This window comes from Rattus norvegicus, chromosome 1 (assembly GCF_036323735.1).
Source record: "Rattus norvegicus strain BN/NHsdMcwi chromosome 1, GRCr8, whole genome shotgun sequence".
In the NCBI taxonomy this organism is placed as follows: Eukaryota; Metazoa; Chordata; class Mammalia; order Rodentia; family Muridae; genus Rattus; species Rattus norvegicus.
Genome location: NC_086019.1, coordinates 212883876 through 212906501, shown reverse-complemented (window position 1 = coordinate 212906501; position 22626 = coordinate 212883876). Strand labels below are relative to the sequence as shown.

Below are 22626 nucleotides of genomic sequence, written 5' to 3'. Positions count from 1 at the left end.
AAGTGCTTTACCCACTGAGCATCTCCCCATTGCCCGGCCTATTCCAGGCCTGTTCCCTCACCAATGCTATCAGAAATAGGTTGGGTTATGCAGCCTATGAGGAATGCCTCTCTGAAGATTCTAGATCTTGTTTTTTTATTTTCTTTTAAAAAGTAAAATTAGTTTGGGGCTGGGGACACATGTGTGAAGGCTTCTGGAAAAGCGTGGAGGACAATGTTGTGGAGTCAGTTCTCCCTCCCACTGTGAGCCTTCCAGGGCTCAAACACCAATTGGAGGCTTGCAGGGAAGGCAGTTTATCCACTGAGCAATCACCCAGCCTACTCTTTGTTTTTGAAGACCCCATGGTTTTACCAGTTAAGAGTGTATGCGCCTGGGAATTGTCTCAGGGCTAACACCACTTGCTCTTGCAGAGGACCTAGGTTCAATTCTGAGCACCCACCTGGTGGCTCAAACCATTTGTAACTCTATTCCCAGGAGATCTGATGACCTTTTCTGACCAAGTATGCATGCGGTGCGTGCGCGCGCGCGCGCGCGCACGCACGCACACACACACACACACACACACACACACACACACACACAGGCAAAACCATTCATACACATAATTTTGTTGGCTTTTTGTTTTTTGAGACAGAGTCTCTCCATACCACCCTGGCTGGCATGGAGTGATGTGGATGAGGCAGTCCTGGAACTCACAGAGATGCCTCTGCCTCTGTCTCCTGAGTGCTGGGATTGAAGAAGCGCACCACTACGCTCAGTTCGTTCGTTTGTACATATATATATATATATATATATATATACATATTTTTTAAGCCAAGAGTGTAACCAGTCTCCAACAACCTGGCAAAGCAAAGAGGTGGGGAAAACTGTATTTACCATCCTATGTGCCGAGATGTGTGCTCTGATGCAGGAGTGGGTCCACTTCTGACACACCGTCTCACTCAGTTCCATGTGTGAAAACCTGGTGAAGAGCTCAAGGCACTTGGGGCTGCTGTGAATGACCACCCTTTCAGAGATCTTACTTACTCTCCTAGCTGTCATGGCCCCAGTAGTCCCAAGAGACATGAAGGAGCCATTTTGGGAGAGCCCGACGGTAGTGTACAGGTACTGTGCAGAGTTGGGAATGCTGCCAAGGACACAGACCGTGCTCCAGTCAGGTTCAAGGTTCTTGCACTTGGTCCTCCCATCATCCTTTGTGGTGGTGAGGGGCAGGATGGCTTTGTGTGGTCCACAGTGGTAGGCAGGCACTCAGTAGTAACTCAGGAAGAATGGAAATGGAGGAGCTGCTTGGGTGCTCAGGCTACCTCAGGAACCCAGGTAAGGCAGCCCCTCTCTAGACATAGGCTAGAAGTGGACTTTTGCAGAAGAGAGCAGGGGGAAGGCTGTGAGGGCTTGTGGGCTAGGGTCCACAGGTGACTTCTGCCAATGAGTCGGGGAGCCAGACTGTGTAGGCAAATGCTCTCCGTTCTGTGGACGCTCTGGTCCTAGAGCAGCTGGAGAGTCGGAGGATGCCAGCCTCCCACTGGTGGGCTGCTCCAGCCTGAGGCGCTGTGGAGAGACCAGCTGGTCTGGGGGACTGGGTATGAGGGCATCAAACTTAGAGAAAGACCCCAGCCGGCTGGAACCAGATGATAATGCAGACAGGGCAGGGCTGGGGGATAGCTGGGCTAGAGGTGTCCTCACCATGAGAGGGTCCGAGGACAGTGAGGGCAGGGGGAAAGGGAGGAGGCCAGGAGACTCATGATAGCATGGGCCTGGAGAGAGCTGCTGGGCTCGGGGAGAGGAGCCAGGAGTCTGGAACAGTTGTTCCTGGCAGCCATGGTATCCATGAGGGGCAGGTTGTCCTGAGAGTTGCTTGGCCTGGACTGGGCATCCAGAGGGCAGCAGAGCAGGGCATGGACCACAGCCCACTCCGCACAGTCGTTCATGCAGATGCAGTGTCCGGCCCCATCTTGCCAGCTCAGACTGCAAGGCCTGGATCTCCTTCCGAAGGGCGTGGTTTTGTTTCTCCAAGGACTCGTGCTGCTGGAGGAGAAACGGGTGGCAGGGAGGGATGTCAGCATCAGGACCACCCTATCTGGGGTTCTCACTGCTGTAGGATACAAATATCCAGATAGAAGCTCTTGGCTGTGGTACTCTACCCCACATCCCCACTGAGCTGTGACCTTGCCACAAAAGCCCAGTATGGCTCTTCTGGGAAGCACCATTTCTCACCAGGGATCTCAACCTGGCTTCGAATTGCCCTATCCCTAACCCAACACTTCATTGGCCCATTCAGTCACAGTATCCTTGTTTGATGGATTTGGACTGTATCTTTGGTTGGGGAGGGGCCACTATAAACAAATAAGGAGGTAACAGGAAGACACTGGGTATCTTCCTCTCTTGCTCTCTGCCTCATATTCCTTTGAGTCTGGATCTCTCCAGAACCCTGAAGCTGGACGTTTTAGCCAGCAAGCTCCTGGGATGTGCTTATCTCTGCCTCTAATGACACACCCAGCCTTTTTAAGATGGTATTAGAGATCAAAGCTGCAAAGCATGATGGGAGGGCTTGCAAAACCCGAGAGGCTGAGCTTTGATCTTTTGCTGTGTATTGTGATGCTAAATTCTGCCCCTAACTCCCCACCCACCTTGGGTGCCTCCAGGGACAAGACCCAAGTGAGGCTATGTGACCTTGTCCCCCAAGTTATCCCTGATTGGTGAATAAAGATGCTACAGCCTGTAGCTGGACAGAATTGAGACAGGCAGGGTTTGGTGTTCGGGGCTTGGGCTCTGAGGACCACAAGGAGGAGAGAGAGAAGGTGGAGAGAGCAGAAGACACCATGGGGTAAGAAATTCCAAAACATGACCATGATGTCTGGCCAATTGGCATTAATAGCAGCCCAGGTGGAACACAGCAACATGTAACTCTGGTTTATTGCTAGGAAATTAGACGAAATACCCTAGAGGGAAGATATCTGCCCAGCTCTACGCTCCTTAAGGTTTATTATAAATGTAAAGGTTTTGTGTCTTTTATCCAGAAACTGAATGGTCAAACGCAGGGTAGAAACCTCCGGATTGAGATCACTTTCAGTAGCAAGGGTTCTTACCTATCAAAGTAGACCTGGCCTCCCGGTTCTCCCAGGCCTCAGGCCCTACCAGGCACTGCCTGCCCTGAACTTTCCAGCCCAGGGGCTAGGCTGCCCTTCCCCCTAGAGCCTCTTCCCTAAATAATCCAGATATTTGGTCTCCTCCCTCCTTCCTTCTCTCTCCTCTCTGTGAGTACACTTTCTGTTTCTACGGCCCCTCCCCCACCATGGTGACTTCCCTGGTCTCTGTCCTTGGGGCCACTGAACTCAACCAAGAGCAGCTTCCCAATAAGCCTGTATTCAATACAATATAATCCGGCCTGAATTGGCTCATTTCACCAGCAGAGAAATAACTTCTCATTTCCTACTAAAGCATCTCCCAGTATCCAGCTTTTTTTGAGACAAGGTCTTCCTCTATAGCTCAGGCTAACCCTGAACTTGCTGTGGACCTTCTGCCTTGCCTCAGCCTCCCAAATTCTGAGATTCTAGACATGAGTCGCCATGCCCTCCTGTGCCATTAAGTGTGGGCCTGAAAGCCATTAAAGGTTCCCAAGACTCCAGGTTCTGAATGCACTGTTGTGGGCCTCAAAGCTTCTCTCTTAACTCCTGCCCTCCTCCCTCTCCCCTCCCACTGGGATCTGCTTGACTGCTGTCTCCTCTACCAGGATGCTTGGAACCCTGCCTCCACACTGCTCTTGATAAGGCCTTTATAGGGCAACTTCAAGGTCACTCTTTCATGAATACCTTAAGTCTACTAACCTAAAGTCTACTAAAGGCCAGGGCTCAGCCTCCGGGTCCCCAGAAAGCACCAATAAGACACTCTAAGGGATTCAGGGTACAGTTGCATAGGTGGCGGGTATCCCTGAGTTAGCATTTTCTAAGCTCTATTCTTCTAAATGCCGCGTTCTGAGAACCCACAGGACAACCATCAACATGCCATTTTGTTTGGGGGAAAGTTGCATATAGCCCAAGTTGGCCTTGAACTCCTGATCCTCCGGACTCTAGCTCCCAAACCTTAGGATCACAGGCTCATACCAAGCTGCCCATCCACCTCTCGTTGTAAGGCTACCGACCCTCCTGGAGTAGAACCCATTGGGGCATGTGCCATCATGCAAAAACTGTGCTTCTATTTTTTTTTTTAAACATTTTTGAGGGAGTGGCGTGTGGCATGACCCATGTGTGAGGATCAGAGGCCTACTGGTGGTAAGTGCTCTCCTCCCACTGCATGCAGTCACAGATCAGGCGTTCTATGTACACCTCGCCTCCTTCCATAAATGCACTTCTAAGTGCCATTTACGGTGTTGGTAATGGCAAAGGTGAGGAGAGGATTTTATTTCCACATCTTGTAAGTCTGAATAACTCAGCCTCCTTCGGTCCCCTTTGTGGACATTTTGAAAGGAGACGCTTCAAGGGCGTTCCACATGACATGTGGTATAGCCATGGCCTCCATTCTGAAAGGCCTCAGAGCCTTCAGCGGCCCCATTTGTGCAATGGTTTCTAAAGACGGAAAGGCCATTTATTTTCCTTACAGAGATTGAAAGTGTACTTTATTTATGCGTGTATTTTGTGTGTGCATGAGTATGTGGGCACATCTGGCTACAGTGCAGGTGTGGGGGTTGGAGGACAACTTTCAGGAGTCGGTTCTTTTTTTCTTCCACTGTGTGAATCTATGAGGTCGAGCAAGTGCTCTTGCCGGCTGACCCCTCTCTGCAGCCCCAGAGCGGGTTTTTCTGCCTCGGCTGGGAGCATAGCTCGGTTGGCAGGGTGTTCACCTGGCATAATGAAGTTCTAAAATCAACCTTCAGCAGCACATAGACTAGGCATGTTGGCACCAGAGAGACGGAGGCAGATCAGTGGTTAAGGCCGTGAACTAGTCTTCCAGAGGACCCAACTACAACTCCCAGCGCCCAGCTCAGACAGCTCACAACCACCTGTAACTCCAGTTGCAGGGGCCTCTGACATCTCTGGCCCCCGTGGGCACTGCACCTACAAGCACATAGACACACACACACACACACACACACACACACACACACACACACATAATTAAAAATAAAATAAGACAGGCATGGTAATGCATGTCTTTAATCCCAGCACTTGAGAGACAGAGGTAGGCAGCTCTCTGTGAGTTCCAGGCCAGCCCGGTCTACAGAGTGAATTCCAGGAGAGCCAGGGCTAGACAAAGAAAGCCTGTCTCAATAAATATATAAACAAACAAACAAATAAAAGTTAAGTTGGTCTAGTGAGGAGATTCAGCAGGGACAGGAGCTTTGCCACACAAGCTTGATGGCCTGTTTGATCCCAGGAGTCGTGCAAACATGAAAGGAGAAAACTGCTTCCACAGAGTTGCCCTCTGGCCTCCACACGCACGCTGTGGTAATATGCCCCTCTCACACTTACATCAATTAAAATCCAGTAAACAAACAAACAAATAATGGGCTGGAGATGTAGCTCGGCGATGGCACTGGTCCAGTACCATGACCCTGGTCTGCAGTTGTGTTTCCCAGCATCCAGAACACCAGACAGACGCTGAGCTGTGCTGTTAAAGCCTGTCTGTGGTGGATGGGATGGCGGCCCGTGTCCTCCCCCACGGTGTGTTTCCAGAGCTCCTTATCCTGATGCTGTCATTTGCTCTGTAGTAAATTATGAGGCCTCTTTTCCCTGCCAGGCCCTGCTGTAGGTGATTGCAAGCAGAATGGAATGGGACAATTCAGCGCCGTCTCGGTGGCACATGGAGTCAGTCTCAGGAGAGAAGCAGTGTGGGAGATGTAAGAGAAGGCTACTGTAAAGGATGACCAATCTACTCCCGAGTTAATGGATGCAAGGGAACAGTGTGGAAGGAAGGCCACTGGGAAGGGTGGACTGATCCACTTGTGGGTTAGTGGGTTATGTTTCTGGCATGCTCCTCCCACACCCTGTCATGTCCTTGCTTTGCCTTGCCTCTCCAAGAGGTTCTCACTACCCGCTGGGCCGATGCTGGGTCACGATGGAACTGGTTCCCTGTCCCTAGAACCATGAGCTAAATGAAACTCTGTTCTGGCCTAGAGGGATGGCTCATTGGTTAAGAGCACTGGCTGCTCTTCCTGAGGGAGCAGACTCTATTCCCAGCACCTACACGGGGGCTCACAACAGCCTGTAACCCTAGTCCAGGGGATCTTCTGCCCTCTTTGGTCTCCATGAGCGTGGCACACATGTTGTGCACAGATATAAACACTGGCAAAATACCAATACACATAAAATAAAATAAACTTTTAAATTTTTTTTTCGGAGCTAAGGACCGAACCCAGGGCCTTGCGCTTGCTAGGCAAGCGCTCTACTACTGAGCTAAATCCCCAACCCCTAAAATAAACTTTTAAAAAGAAAGAGAGGGGCTGGAGAGATGGCTCAGCAGTTAAGAGCACTGGCTGCTCTTCTAGAGGCCCTGAGTTCAATTCCCAGCACCCACAGGATGGCTCACAACTATAACATGATCTGATGTCTTCTTCTGGAATGTAGGTGTATAATGCAGACAGAGCACTCATATACACAAATTTTCAAAATAGATAAGAAGAAAGAGAAGGACAATTCTGTGTCAGTTACTCAGTCTTTTGAACCAAGAGCAAGGCCATCCCTACCTGGTGTAGAGCATCCGCCTTACTGGTGTGCTTCTGCCGGCTGCGCTGGGCAGCCAACCGGTTCTTCTGCTTCTTCTTCAGCTGTTTCTGAGACTCCTCGAGGTCCTAGGAGGCAGGAGACAGGGGTTCTAGGGTTCTGGTAGCAGCTTGCCCCCTCTACCTTGATCAGCTACTTGGAACGTTGTCTCTCAAGTCTAGTCCTGAGAAGCCCTGTTCTCCCAAAGTCTGTCTCCTCCCATGCGCCAACAGTCCTCCTAAAGACACTGTACTCCTTACAGTAAAGCCAGCCCTACCCAGCGACCAGCTTACAGCTTACATAAGCAGCGCGGGTGGGATTTGAACCCAGACCATAGCAACCTCAAACACACGTTCTCAAAAGTTAGCATTGATTGACTTTTTCCTGAGCATAATAATCTCAGTGGTATAATGGAGGCGTTTTCCCAACTGTCCACAGACAGTGGAAGAGAGAAGCTGAAGTGGAGGAGAGAAGCTGGGAGTAGACACCCCAGAGTGAGCTGCCATTTCTATGATCTTCCCAGTCCAGAACTCCACAAAGGCAGCAGGATCAGGGTCTGATATGGTTCCATGCACTTGTCCTCAACTCAGTCTCAAAGACCTGGTATTCACTTACTTACATAACATTTAATTTCCTCTTATATTTTTGGTTGTGAGCCTAGCCTTTAACGGCTGAGCCATCTCTCCAGCCCACATTTAATTTCCTCTCTCTCTCTCTCTCTCTCTCTCTCTCTCTCTCTCTCTCTCTCTCTCTCTGTGTGTGTGTGTGTGTGTGTGTGTGTGTGTTGTGTTAGGAGGGCAACCTCAGGAATCATTTATGCTCAGAAGCCATCCACCTTATTTTAATTTTTTTAAGTCGTGTACATATGTGGTGACCTGTGTGTGCATGTGAGTGTACGTGCCCTTGGAGACCAAAAGAGGGTGTTGAGTCCCCTGGAGCTGGAGTAACAGGTGGTTTGGTTGTGAGCTGCCCTGGGAAGGGTCTGGGAACCACTCTCTGGTCCTCTCCAAGAGCAGTAAGTGCCCCTAACGGGTGGATCATCTCTCCAGCTCCCACCTTGTTTGTTTTTGAGACGGTCTCTCACTGGCCTGGGGCTCACCAATAAGACTGCTTGGTCAGGGCTGGAGAGATGGCTCAGTGGTTTAGAGCTCTGACTGCTCTTCCAGAGGTCCTGACTTCACTTCCCAGCAACCACATTGTGGCTCACAACCATCTGTAATGGGATCTGATGCCCTCTTCTGGTGTGTCTGAAGACAGCTATAGTGTACTTATAATAAATAAATAAATCTTAAAAAAAAAAAAAAAGACTGCTTGGTCAGCAAGCATTCCTGTCCCAGTGAGGAGGTTACAGCGCTTGGTACCCAACCAGAGGTTTAAATGGATGATGCTATGGACCAAGCTCAGGTCTTCATGCTTACAAGACTGCACTGACTATGCTATCCACCCATCCCTTCAACAAACATTTATTAAGCACCTACTATGTACCAGGCACTAAGCTAGAAGGGCACAGAGGTAGGGGAAAAGAAGGAGGAGAAAAACAACAAACAAATGAAAACTAGGCAAAATGGCCAGACGTAGTGGTGCCTGACTGTAATTCCAATGGAAGGATTAGCACAGGCCAGACCTGGCTACATAGTGAATTTGAAACCAGCCTGGGATACATGAGGTCTTTTCTCAAACAAAGCACCTACCTGAAGAGTATCTGCCTGGCACAGAAGAGGTCTACAAGTCTCCATGCTCACACTGAAGTGGGGCAGCTGCCTAGAATTAATGGAGAGTCCATTTGACAGGGAGAGGACTGCTGCTGATAACTCTGAGCCTTCCAACCCTGAAGACCACAAAACTTAAATGGAACCTGAAGCCAAAAAAAGCCTAGAGCTAGCTGGACCCTGTCTGTCACTCCACCTCAGGCAAGACTCCAGTCACTGTGGCCGAAGACTGCATGTCCCTTGGACTGTGGCTATATCTTCCCCAGGGCAAACTTCAGACCCCAGAGGACCAGAATAGAGGCTAGGGAAAGTCAGTGAGGAAAGAAGGCAGCTGTGATTCGAGAGACTGGGGAGAGAAGGGAAGGATCTGGAAAAGACTGCAAGGTGAGAACAAATGAATTGAGAAGAAGCAGTAAGCAGGGTCCAAGTTCAAAGCTGGAGGCTGGTCTGCAGTGAGAGAGCCAAGGAAGGTCTCATTCCAATGCCCAGGAAGAACAAAACTCCGAGATGGGAGTGTGGAGTCCAGTCCCAGGTCACACAGATCATGGTGACCTTACTGCATCTTTCCTTGTCTGGGCCCTGGGACCCTTGGCTGCTTTCTCTCCAAAACCTTTCTTTCCTAGTCCCCTGTACTCACTGTCCCAGTCAGCAGCACTCCACTCCCACAGAGTTGCATGGCTTAGGCAAGGGGAACAGAGGTTCAGTCCGGTCCTGGGTGTCCCCTAAGCAGCTGTCCCCTCCCAGTGCCCTATGAGGCCCAAGGAAGTGGTGGCTCCTTAAATCCCCAGTGACCACTCCTCCCCCAGCACACCCAGTTTCAGTTTCTCCTAAAGCCATGGGCTGCCCAGAATCCCTGGCTCTTGCTTTCTCACGTGGGTGGAACTTCCTAGCATGAGCAGCCTTCCGGTTGGCCCCCTTCTCTGGAAGAAGGATGGGAGAGGGTGGACAGGGAAAGCAACAAGACGGTCTCTCCGGAGGGCTAGCAAGGTGCCAGCAACAGAACCTAGAGGAGAAGTGGGGTGGGATGCCTGAAGGAGCCCCTGTAGCCTCTTGGGAAGCCCAGGTTCACAGTCCACGCTGGAGCTGTGCAGCTTTCAGAAGGTGACTCACCTTCTCTGAACTTTGGTTTCCTTATCTATGAAGGATGTGGGTAGGGTGAAGCAAATTCCCAGGCTTGGGGCTGAGTATTCTTAGTGTGGTGCTTGCACTGGAGAAGCCGAGGCAGGAGAATCACTCACGAGTTTGAGGCCAACCTGGGCTACATAGTAAGAACTAAAAATATCCCAAAATATAAAAGTTCCTGGGTTTGACAAAAGAACTGTGACGACATGACCACTCCAAACTCTCTGAGACCAATGTTGGAGACATGACTGCCAAAATACGCAGCCAGAGCTGGCGTGATGGCGCACGCCTTTAGATCCCAGCACTCAGGCGGAGCCAGGCAGGTGTCTGTGAGTTACAGAGTGAGCTACAGGGCAGCCAGGGCTAAACGATGAGACCCTGTCCCAGGGATGGTGAAGGATTTAAACTTTTTAAGTTTAATTTATGCGTTTGAGTGTTTTGCTTGCTTGCATGTCTGGGCCCAGTGTCCTCAGAGGCCAAAAGTGGGTGTTGGATCCCTGGAATTGGGAGTTTCAGGTATTTCTAAGCAAAAATGTGGGTGCGAGAAACTGAACCTGGATCTTCTGGAAGAATAGCCAGTGATCTTAACCACACAGTCATCTCTCCAGCCCCCAAAATAAGAATTTTAAAGGGACCTATATGTCCAAATTTATATTAAAAAAAGAAAAAGTGCTCCAGGGACTAAGCCACTACCCAAAGACTATACATGGACTGACCCTGGGCTCCAACCTCATAGGTAGCAATGAATGGCCCAGTAAGAGCACCAGTAGAAGGGGAAGCCCTTGGTCCTGCCAAGACTGAACCCCGAGTGAACGTAATTGTTGGGGGGAGGGCGGCAATGGGGGGAGGATGGGGAGGGGAACACCCATATAGAGGGGGAGGGGGAGGGGCTAGGGGGATGTTTGCCCGGAAACCGGGAAAGGGAATAACATTCGAAATGTAAATAAGAAATACTCAAGTTAATAAAAAAAGAAAGAAAGAAAAAGAAAAAAGAAAAGAAAAGAAAAAGTGCTAAACCTGGGCACAGGAGCAGATGCCTGTAACCTCAGCACTTGAGAATTGGAGGCAAGAGGATCAGAAGGGCAAGGAGATCTTTAGCTACTCAGAACTGGAGCCTAGCCTGGGCTATAAGAGATGGTGTCTCTTAAGTAAATAAATAAAAGTTAAAAGACTGCAGTTGATTAGTAATGTCTGCCATGTTATGATTGATTAGTAATTCTGTAATGACTGGAGTTTTGGAACGCAGCAATATTTTGCCATCTCTAGAACTGGTCCCAAAGCCAGCTTGAGCCTTAAGAGGTGGAAGACTTGACTGAGCCCTGGTGCTCTGCCCACCAGATTTACTGCCCGTAGCTTCTGTGTGCTCACCCCTTTGCTGTGGATGATTAAATCAGTCCTAGTTCACAGAGCCATTTGAAGGGAAGGACCAGGATGAGGAAAGCCCTTCAGCTATTAGAAAGGACTGCCTGGCCAGGTGCATCTCCTCTTCGGAGACTTGCAGTGGATCTGGATTCTAGGATGACTGATGTATGTTCATAATTAAAAAACTGTCTGGGTAGGTGAGATTGGACATGCCAGCAGGACCCTATCACCTTGCTTCTGAGAGCCCTGGGGACAGAAGCTGACTTGGGTTGACCTGGTACAACGAGGCTGCCCATTTCTTGGAATTATTCTTGTTTCCCAGACATCAGGTAGGGCCGCTGGCTGGATGCCGCTGGCTGGATGCAGGCACCTGAGGGGCTCATTAAGCTGGTCTGTGAACTCCACAGGGGAACAATCTGGAGGAAGCTTGGGTATGATGTCACCCCAAAAGCACCTATTGGGGAGACAGTGTCCCTTCAGTCTGTAGCTCTAACCAGAGCTAGACTCCCTTGACCTCCTAGACCAGTGGCTTCTGGGAGAAGGTGGACAGTCCACAGGAGTGCCTCTCCTGGGACCATATCTCTAGAGGGAGAGGGAAGAGAGGTGTTTATGGCTTGATCATCAGAAGGGAGAGGGAGTGGCGGGCAGGGATGGGTACAGGGTAATATTTAACCTTAAATGGCCCTGCAAGGTTTCCCTGAGAGGTAAACGGATTCCCAGACCAGTGAGACCACACACCCTGACCCCTCACTCAGACATTACCCTTGTCAGCTCACACCAACACAATAATGTAGCCTGTATGGCTTAAACGATGTTTATTTCCTATAGCTTTAGAGGCAGAAAAGCCCCAAAACAAGACACCAGCAGTTTCAGCTCTCGTCAAAAGTTGCTAGGGTCTCATGTGTAGCCCAGGCTAGCCTTAAACTTACAGCGATGCTTTGGACTTAGCTTCCAAAGCACTTAGATTAAGGGTGTGTGGCACCACATTCTATAGTTCCGTAGTGCTTAGTGTTCTTGTTCTCTAGGACAGGGTCTCACTGGGTAGCCCTGGCTGGCTTAGAACTCTATGTGCACTAGGCTGGCCTTAAACCAATTGCCTCTGCCTAGTGAGCCACATGCTTGGAGGTGGCAGCTCTGCTGCTGCTGCTGCTGCTGCTGCTGCTGCTGCTGCTGCTGCTGCTGCTGCTGCTGCTGCTTCTGCTACTGTTACTGTTTGTCCTCTTCCTCCTCCCCCCCTCCTCCCCCTCCTCTTTTTTTTTTTTTTGAGACAGGGTCTTACTATGTAGCCCAGGTGTTTAAAACATGAATTTGGAGGAAGCACAGACATTAAGAACATTCCTGAAGGGCCGGGTCATAAAATCCAGAGAGTTAGGGTTTCCCACCCCATGAGGCAGAGCTGGAAGGAGAGCACAATCTCCCTTTCTTCCAAGCCCTCAGTCTTCTCTACCGAGCTCTTGGGGGCCTGTGGCCCCTGCAGTCTGGTGGGTGGAAGTTGAGGGTTCCCCAGTTCTGGAGGTCCAAGTGGCTGCCTTGCTCTGGGAAGTGAACACTGCCTTCACCTAACAGATGCTCCGTCATCACGTCATCACGGGGTGAATGAACTAAAGGCTTCAGTGTGGAGACTTCACACATCCAGGATCCCCGAGATTTCCCTGGGAGACTCACCACCGTAGGACCTACACACCTAGAGGCTTCTAGCCAGTGAGAAAACTGAGGTGCAGGGAGGGGATCGATTAGTGGAACACCCCAGAATGTGTTGGTGCTTGGTCCCAATGTCCTTCCATACCTGCTGGGGTTGGAATGGATGCTCCGGCCTCCAGCTGTGTGGGGACAAGGATCTCTTGGTTTAAGTCTTCCCGTGATGGGCACCCCTTGTTTTAGAGCTGGCCTCCTTGGCCCTTGAAGAGCATGGAAGAAAGGGGTTGAGGTTGGCCTGACTTTTCATATAGAAGGACCTGCTGAAAGCTGAGCCTTAGTTTGTTACTCAAATGTGTGTAGGATGCTTCCTGTCCGGGAGGTCAGGGAAGGCCTTACAGGGTAACAGTTCTTTGGGAGGAACTTAGAGGACAAGTAAGCTTTGTGCTAGTCCACTCACTCTTCCATGTCTCCTCCGTAAAATGGGTTAATAAGGATTTGATGAAGCCTAGAACATTGCACAGCAGAAGTCAACATCTGGGCAAGATTTGGGGGTTTTGCTTCCCCCCACCCCCGGAGCTGAGGACCAAACCCAGGGCCTTGCGCTTGCTAGGCAAGTGCTCTACCACTGAGCTAAATCCCCAACCCGGTTTTACTTTTTAATAACCAAAAGTCCGTTACTTTTCTGCTTGTATTTTCAAGACAGGCTTTCTTTGTTCAACAGCCCCTGGCTGTTCTAGGACTCTCTTTGCAGACCAGGCTGACCTCAAACTCACAGAGATCCACCTATCCACCTGCCTCTACCTTGAGTACTGGAATTAAAGGTATATACCACCACTGCCCAGCTGTCTTTTATTTTTTTGTTTTTAATTTTTAAAGTAATTTTCATTCTCTTTTTATGGTGTGTGTGTGTGTGTGTGTGTGTGTGTGTGTGTGTGTGTGTGTGCGCATGCTCCAAGACAACCTGGAACTCACTGCTTAGAATTTGTGGATGATCCTCCTGCCTTCTGTCATTTTAGCCATTCTTCCATGTTTGAGACAGGGCTCACTATGTAGCCTAGAACTCACCCTGTAAAACAGGCTGGCCTTGAACTCACAAAGATCCATCTGTTTCTGTCTACCAGTCGGGTACTGAAGCTTAAAGTGTGTACACCATACCCAAACCTTAAAGTGACATCTTTCAACATAGATGCTGGGATTCATAGCTAGGTAGGGCTGGTGACGTGGAGGCAAATGGGTCAGTTTGAGGGTTTTTTTCAGCTACATAGTAAACAAGAAGATTTGACCCTCTTTTTAAAAATAACTTTTTGAGATTATAATCACATCATTTCGACCTTCCCTGCCAAACCCTCTCACGTATCCTCTTCCTTTCAGATTTATAGTCGCTTTTCCTTTAATTGTTGTTGCATATACACATATACACACGCATGTATTCAACCTGCTGATTCTGTGTAATGTTACTTGCATGTACCTTATTTCGGGGTTGACCACTTGGTATTGAGTAACCAGTTGGTGTATTCCCCATCTGTCACAAAGAGTTCTCTCCGTGAGGGGTGCAAATCACACTTATCTGGGTAGATTCTGGAGAAGGAGGTCAGCTCCTCTTGATTTGCACAATTTTGTGGGTCTTCTGGTCAAAGGAACATTGAGTCATTTTTGCAGGTCACCTGACACGGCCACAGAAGGAAGCACTGGACTTTAACACAGAGAGTCAGTGGGTGTCTCTTCTTCCCGCTGCTCAGATCATTCTAGACTTGGGTTTTCCTTCTTTGCCAACACCATCATCACCAATAGCCAAGCATGGGGACCTATGCCTGCGACCTCAGAACTCAGGGTGCTGAGGCAGGAGCAGCAGTGGTAACAGGGATAGAAGCACAGCTCCATGCCACTGCCTCAGAAGCCTGATCGGTTCTTTTAATTTTTTAGGGACTTCCACGCAGGTAAAACCAAGTCATCGGTTTCAAAACAGAAAACAATTTTAAAATGAGCCAGTATGAAGCAGAGTTGAGGTTTATTAAAGATAATTTACAGCCAGTGAGGTGGTTCAGAGGTAAATGTACTCTCTGCCAAGCCTATGATCAAAAGTTAAATTCCCAGGACCCACATGGTAGGAGAGAACCAATTCCACGAAGTTGTTCTGTGATCTCCACATATGCAGAATGTGCCATGCACGTGTACCCCCCACAGATATTCATAATACAATAATAAATAAATGTGCTTAACAGCATTTTATTTAGAGGTTTGTCTGTATGTGCATCTGCACAATTTTACACGCACAACGTGTGCCTCAAAGCCAGATGAACTGGAGTAACAGGTGGTTGTGAGTCACCTAGTGCGGGCACTGGGAATCGAGCTGTCCTCTGCGAGAACAATAATTGCTTTTAACTGCTGAGCCATCTCTCCAGCCCCACACACAGCAAATGTTTGTGTTGTCCTTGCGTCTCAGCTGGTAAGAAGCTTCATCTAGAATCCAGGGTAAAGTGTGCTTCTCTTTTTCAGGTCCCCATAATTTTCTCTCTGTCTTGTCTTAGGAGGATAGTCTTATGTTTAAAGCCAGCCTGGGCTACATAGCAGGATCCTAGGCCCCCCCACCCCAATTTTTCCAGGATACAAGAATATTAAGTATATACATATTTAATGAAAAAGCCCACTAGGTGGTGGTGGCTCATGCCTTTAGTCCCAGCACTCGGGAGGCAGAGGCAGGCAGATCTCTGAGATCAAGGCCAGCCTGGTCTACAGAGTGAGTTCCAGGACAGCCAGGGTTATAGAGAGAAACCATGTCTCAAAAGAAAAAAAGGGGGGGGGGAGATGATGAAGAGAAGGAAGAGGAGCCGCCCTCATACACACACTTGTGGGCCTGGCTACATTCTCAAGCGGGCTTTCTGTACCAAGCTGCCCACAAGCAGCTGCTCTGAGAAGGGGTCCTCCCACACTTCCCCGCAGGTGTGACAATGTCTCCCCAGCCTTTCCAGTCCTTGGTCTGACCTGAGTCTCCTGTGCATGCTTGCTATCCATGAGAATGGCAAAGCCAGGGTCCCAGGCTTGCTCTTTGGCAGGAGCTGGGGTTAGCCTTCTCTAAACTACAGGGACAAGAAGTGAGAACGTGCTAAGTCCCACAGCCATCAGGATGCTGCCAGAAGGGCAAGTGGTGAGTGGGTCCTGGGAGGATCCTGGGCTCAGAGCAATCTAGGTAGCTTCACTCAGCAGGAATTCCTTTTCCTCCTAGTCTCCTTCCCAGGGTGACACAGTCTCCGTTGTTAGAAGCAGCGTCTCACACAGCCCAGACTGGCTTCATCATAGCTATGCAGCTAAGGATAACCTTGAGTTCTTTTAAAAATGTTTTTATTATTTCCTGTGCATGCGTGTTTTGCCTGCAAATATGCCTGGTACTCAAGAAGGCCAGAGAGGACCTTCTGGAATTAGAGTTACAGATGTTTGTGACCACCATGTGGGTGCTGGGAATTGAACCTGGGTCCTCTGGAGGAGTAGTCAGTGCCCTCAACTGTTGAGCCATCTCTCCAGCCTCAGCCCTTGGATTTTTGATCCACCTCCTGAGAACTGAAGCAGGTATCGTCAGCCCCTGCAGGGACTTTTATCCTGACCCACTTCTTCCCATTCCTAACCATCAGCTACAATTGAGAAGCAAGGTGTTGAGTCATCTACACACAGGAAGGCAAAGGCTTGCCAAAGAGAACCATTCTAGGCAGAAGATTGCTGGTCAGGGAATAGGGAAGCAACTCGAGAGGACATAACCCAGCAAGGACCAGTTTCAGTTTCAGCACGCCTCCCGAGGGGTGGTAACAGCAGTTCTGTGCAGTTCTATGAAGTCACCTCTGTCATCGGTCCTTTCCTAATGGTGGGTGGCGCCAGTCGAGAGGAAGCAGGAGATGGTACATCCAGGGCGCCTCGGCAGAGCTGAGCTCTCTGCGGAGCCCTCTGCTGCCTGGGAAGCATTGCTTGCTTACACTTAGCTGTGCTTTCCTTAAATCACACAGATTTCCAGGAAGCTCACCGGAACCTCTGGAGGAGGGCAGGAAGTATAAATAGTAAATAAACGGAGCACTGGGGGCGGGCGGCTAGGAGCCCAACTCCTAGAGTCTCTCTCCCAAAGCTTTTTTGCCTTTGTGACCTTGGCTAAGGCCTGGTTTCTCTGGGCTTCAGTTTTCTTGTCTATAAAATGAAAATCCTACCGGGCAGTGGTGGAACATGCCTTTAATCCCAGCACTTGGAAGGCAGAGGCAGATTTTTGTGAGTTCGAGACTATCCTGGTCCACAGAATGAGTTCCAGGACAGCCAAGCTATACAGAGAAACCCTGTCTTGAAAAAACCAGGGGTTGGGGATTTAGCTCAGTGGTAGAGCACTTGCCTAGCAAGCGCAAGGCCCTGGGTTCGGTTCCCAGCTCCGAAAAAAAAGAAAAAAAAAGAAAAAGAAAAAAGAAAAAAGGAAAAAACCAACCAGCCAGCAAACAAACAAAATGAAGTTCCCCTCTATTTTTTTTTTTAAAGATTTATATCTAACAAGTACACTGTAGCTGTCTTCAGACACACTGGAAGAGGGCATCAGATCTCATTACAGATGGTTGGGAACCACCATGTGGTTGCTGGGATTTGACCTCATGGACCTCTAGAAGAGCAGCCAGTGCTCTTAACCACTGAGCCATCTCTCCAGCCAAAAATTCCCCTCTCTTTGCCATCGTGAAGCTAAACATGGATGGTGGTCACTAGTGAGCTTCTGAAGAGTGAGTCTCTTTGTTCTTGTCCTTGGAGAGCAGCCAGCAAGAGTCAAGGAGCAAGTAACCAGAGACCTAGCTGGAGTAGACTGAAGATTGCCCATTCTAGGGAGGCCAGCAATTCACAGGACCCAACACAAGAGGCTGCCTTTGGCCAAACCAGCACCTCAGACAGTGCCAAGACGTAGGGATGGACCAGGAAGCACCTGGGCTAGGCTGGTGGAGAGGTGCTCACAACCACAGGATCCTAGAAATGGTCTATCCAGCCTCTGCAGGGACTTTTATCCTGACCCATTTCTCTCCATTCCTTATCATCAGCTGGAGTTGGGAAGCAAGGTCTTGAGAGTCAGCACACACAGGAAGGCAAGGGCTAGCAGAAGGGAACCATTTAGGCAGCTGATTGCCGGTCAGGGACTAAGGAAGCAACTCTTGGGGACATAACCCAGGAAGGACCAGTTCTTTATAACTGGGGAAACTGAGGCTCAGTAAGAGGAGGGGACAGTCAAGTCAAAATGGCAAAGCCAAGGAGACTCAGGTTCTGCCCCTCTTAGTGAGTGAGTGTGTGTGTGTGTGTGTGTGTGTGTGTGTGTGTGTGTGTGTGTGTATAAATGTTCCTGGGTTGGGGATTTAGCTCAGTGGTAGAGCGCTTGCCTAGCAAGCGCAAGGCCCTGGGTTTGGTCCCCAGCTCCGAAAAGAAGAAAATAAATAAATAAATAAATAAATGTTCCTGTACATGCGCATATATGGAGGTCAGAGGTCAACCTCAGTGAGTCCTCTCTACCTTGCTGGGTTTATTTTTCCCCCAGACCCCCGCTATGTGTATATGTACCATGTATGTGTGTGGTTGTGGAGGCCAGAAGAGGGGTCAGATCTCCCAGAATTGGAGGTAAAAGTGGCTACAATCCACCCAGCACAGGTATTGGGAACCAAACTCACATGCTCTGTGGCTTCAGTAAACTCTAACCTCTGAGCCATCTCTCCAGTCTCTTTCTTCACTAGACTTCACCCATTAGGCTGAGTTAGACGACCAGTGAGCCTTTGGATAAGTGTCACCAGGTCCCATGAGGTTTTAGTTTGCTTGGGTTTTTTTGTTTTGTTTTGTTTCATTGTTGTGGGCTATGCAGACACAGCCCAAGTCCTCACGCCTGCACTGCACAGAAAGACTCTTGAAGCATCTACTACATGGCAGGTCCTGTCCTAGGCAACTGGAAACATCTTTAAGAATAGTCCAAGCTCATCGTTCCTACAAAGGAATTTGAGGCCAGCTGGCCAACACGAAACCCTGACTTAGAAAACAAAACAGTCATGACTGGAGTGATGCCTCGGCGGTTAAATGTAGTGGGAATCAGGTATCTCCACTGCCCACCCCAGGGACCCAGCAACAGCAAGATGAGTCCTCACTACCTGCCAAGATTCAGCATGTTCCTACGTTACTGTGAGTCCCATATCCTCCCCCTGTGCATGCACTACATCTCCTCATAAAAGGCCCCATCCTCTCCGTCCCTCCATTATCACCCAGGGGCAGCCTCTGTCTACCCCTCCTCAATAAACTCCCATGAGAGATCCGTTGCATGGTCTAACATTATGGTGTCTGTCGCTTACATCATAACACTGATGTTGAGTGTCTCAGAAGGCTCTGCCTTTGCTTGTGCTCCCCTTCATGGGTTGAAACCCTATTCACAGTCCACCTGCAACGGGCTCACTTCTCTCTCAGCTAACTGATTGCTGGGCACTCCATGCAACACTGGACATTGGTAAGTCTCTCCTTTCCTGATCAACATAAACACTCCCTGGATCCGAGGGAGTGACTGCTGAGTGTCCTGCATCCCTTTGGAAAAGCGGGTATTCCCAACCACGGTCTTTAAGGCTACAGTTGACCCTCCTAGCTGACCCCCACCATTGACCTTTTGCCTTGGGTGAGGCTTTGTTTTTTTCCAGCATAGTCTTCCCTCTCCCTCCCCAATCTGTGGACATCTTGGGCCTTGACTCATCCCCTCACCCGGGAGCTGTGTCTTTGTCAATACCTCCGAGCTCCCCACTGGGGTGTCTTTTGGAGAACCTCAGACCACTATACCTAGTACCTGACTTAAAGGCTCCTAAGTGTATATGCCTTTGCAGCCCAATATCCCTTAGATAACCAATCCAAATGGCCTAACTCAGCCTCAGTTCTCCCTTTGCAGGAGGTCGCTGGGGCGGATGGCATGGTCAGGGTACATGTCCCCCCTTTTATTAAGTGAACTCCCTCAAATAGAAAAAAACCTGGGGTCCTAGACCTCTAACTCCTCTACTTTCATTAGAGAATTCCAACATACTACCCAAGCCTATACTCTCCTCTTCCGTGACACATGTGTGATTCTAACTAATCTGCTTCCCAAGGAACACAGGTGAGTCTGGGAACAGGCTAGAGCACATGCAGATGAAGCCCACCAAACTAATGTGAAGCAGGTCCCGCCAGACCAGGATCCACAATGGAACTACAATACCCAGGGGGCATTCTGACTAGAGACCATTTTACAATGTGCCTCCCTGCAGGTCTCTGTAAATCTGTCCTTAAACCTTGAGACACCCCTAGGTCATCCAGGACAAACCTGAAAAGCTGCCTCGATTCCTAGAAATGCCTCTAAGAATTCTTCCCTCTTCCAGTACACCAATCTAAGCCCCGAAAACCCAGAGGGTAAACAGCTCCTCATAACCTATTTCATTTCCCAGAGCTTCCCTGATATAGCTCTAAGCTTAGGCACTTGGAGAGAGAACCCGTAACTCCACAGGCAGAAGTCTTGGTGCTGGCCTTTAAGGTGTACCTGGGAAAGATGAAAAAGCCTGCAAGTGAAAATACCAAACACAGGCCAAAGTGGCCAGCCAGCACCAGGGATGGCCTGGGCTCTCTTGCCTCCTAAGGCCCCAGGACCTGAAGGAGTTCAGCTTCAGATGGAGTCAGAAGGGTTGACATAGAGACTTCTGGTTTCCTTGGAAAGCCAGTTATGACAAATGATGTTTTGTTTATAAGATTCACTCATGTTAAAATGATGTTTCAGGATTTGGAGACACTGTTTAAGACACTAAAATCTAAGCTGGGAACAGTGGAACACATCAGCCATCTCAACACACAGGAGACTAGAGATGGGCATTCAAGGGCCATCCTCAGCTACAGTTGGCCTGGGCTATATGAGATTGTCTCAAACAAAGACATGAAATCTCACACAGTTTTTTGGGGGGAAAGCTGATACTTTAGAGATAGATCTGTCTGCCCTGCCCCCATGACCTGGGTCTGTTCTTCCTCAGCCTCTGTCTTTCTCCCACACTTTCTGGGCACACATATGACCCCACAGCTACCACACATGCTTCCTGATCTCCCCAGCTAGTGGTTTTCAGGGAGTGCAGGCGGGTTAAGTATCAAGTCTTCAGCTGCCAGCAAAAGTTCTAAGGACAGTTTCAGGTGAGGGGAGAAATTCTCTTTTGTTTTTAAAAAGATTGTTTTTTTTTTTGTTGTTGTTGTTTGTGTGTGTCTCTATGAGTGTATACCATCTTGTGTAGGTGCCCGAGGAGACCAGAAGAGGGCATCGGATCCTTATGCCGGAGTTACTAGTAGTGAGCTGCTGGCGTGGATCCTGGTATCTGCACTTGGGTCTCCTAGAAGAGCAGGCTTCTTGTCCCCAGGAGTTTCCAATACCCTTCCAATTGATCATCTCATGTCAGGCTAGGGACACAGGAAGTGTTCTTGTCTAGCAAATTTGAGACCCTGGGTTTAATCCCTAGCATCATAGAAAGAAAATAACAAGAACAACAGAACATTTCCTTCCAATATCATATATTGACTTTTTCCTTTTTTTAATCACCTACTTTAATAAACATTCAACCTCCCCTCTAGTCCATCACCAGAGGTAATGGGGAAAAAAGTTATTAGGACATGGGGGAAGTGGACTGTTTAGAAATAGTTCTTTGGGGGATGAGTCCAATCTTCATTGTCAAGATATCAGCAGTTCATCCCAGTAGCAAACCCCAAACATGAATCAGCAGCTGCAGGACAGCCCACTTGGCAGTCACCACACAGGAACCAGCAAGGGCAGTTCAATCCAGAAGAAACCCCAAGGCTTGCCAACCAGCCCGAGTCTGTGGAAGCAGCCAGAAGCCACAGGAACCTCACAAGAAGTCCTTTGGCCAGTTTCTCTCCAAGGCATTGCCACAAGCCCACAAGCGGAGCTCAGTAACACAGTGTAAGGCGAACCAATACATGTTTGTCTTTAGCCAAGAATGGGAGGTGGAGCAAAGCAAACCAGTGCTTGAGCTCCCACTGTCTGTGGGGTCATATCTATATTCCTTCCGAATGTCATGTGTCCCTTCATGTGTGTACTATAGAAAAACATCCCTTCACTTGTGTCTGCTTCAGGAAGACATTCTTTCACATGTCTGCTTTAGCAAGACATCCTTTTACCTGTATGCCCCAGCAAAACATCATTTGACATAACTGACTTTCCAAAGAAACCAGAAGTTTCCACTTCAGAGGGTCATCAGCCTGGGCCTGCCCTAATCCCTACAGCACCCCCACCCCCACCATGTCCAAAGTGCCATCAAGAGGGACACTGGGTTCTTTTTTTTTTTTTTTTCTTTTTTTCGGAGCTGGGGACTGAACCCAGGGCCTTGCGCTTCCTAGGCAAGTGCTCTACCACTGAGCTAAATCCCCAACCGACACTGGGTTCTTGATTGCCCCCATATCCCTCCTGGAGCAGGGGCATCACTCCCAGATAATCTCCTAGGCCTGGCCAAGGACAACTGAAGGAGCCCGGGTTCCCTTGGCCCGTTTTTGACAGGGAGCCCTGGGTAGTCATCACAGTGTCAGTGACCCATCCTCCTCCTGGACACCAGGAGGCCACTTACTTGGTGCTGATGGAGTTTTGGGGACCCACCTCTCCTTTTTCATTTCCCTATCGTCTGGGTAGAGGGACAGCTTTACCAACCTCACCAGACCCCACCCCTTGGTTGTAGTTTAAGGGGTGTTCCTGTCACTCATTCTTTCCTGGTGGTGCCAACCAGTCCCGTCCCCTCATTGGGAAGGGATCTCCTAGCCAAAGCTGGAGCCTCTATTTCCTTTGCTCCCCCATCCACCTGACCCCAAGCTCACCAGCAGTCCCTTCTCTCCTCCTAGCCACCCACGTACCCATACTGGTCTTGCCAATATCATTAACATTAAAACCCCACCCTGATTCCCTCTTCTGTCCTTGAGATAAGACCTTCTACCTCTATATTCAGGACCCATGGAGTACAGGTGGAAAACAGGCACTGCTGGTAAATTCTACAGTTGCTTCAACCCCAGACCCCTGGTAAGCATGATTAATATCCAGAGAAAATAATATCTCAATCACTTGACCCCTGGAT

The 22626-nt window shown here is 49.3% G+C and overlaps 1 protein-coding gene across 5 annotated transcripts; it reads right to left on the bottom strand.

Annotated features, from left to right (window-relative positions):
• Nucleotides 1-761: 761 nt before the first annotated feature.
• Nucleotides 762-9426, bottom strand: Batf2 (basic leucine zipper ATF-like transcription factor 2). Of its 5 annotated transcripts, none has more exons than XM_039094948.2 (4): nt 9042-9426; nt 8387-8456; nt 6680-6784; nt 762-2022 (listed from the first exon to the last, which is right to left on the bottom strand). In XM_039094948.2, exons 2-4 carry the CDS (start codon nt 8429-8431, stop codon nt 1345-1347), a joined length of 828 nt encoding a protein of 275 aa, XP_038950876.1. In that variant the 5' UTR covers nt 8432-8456; nt 9042-9426; the 3' UTR covers nt 762-1344. The 5 variants fall into 5 exon arrangements, with proteins under 5 accessions (XP_038950876.1, XP_038950873.1, XP_006231015.1 ...); XM_039094945.2 differs by having other exon boundaries at nt 762-2025; nt 8387-8523; nt 9042-9340; XM_006230953.5 differs by having other exon boundaries at nt 762-2025; nt 9042-9338.
• Between the last annotated feature and the right edge of the window lie 13200 nt (nt 9427-22626).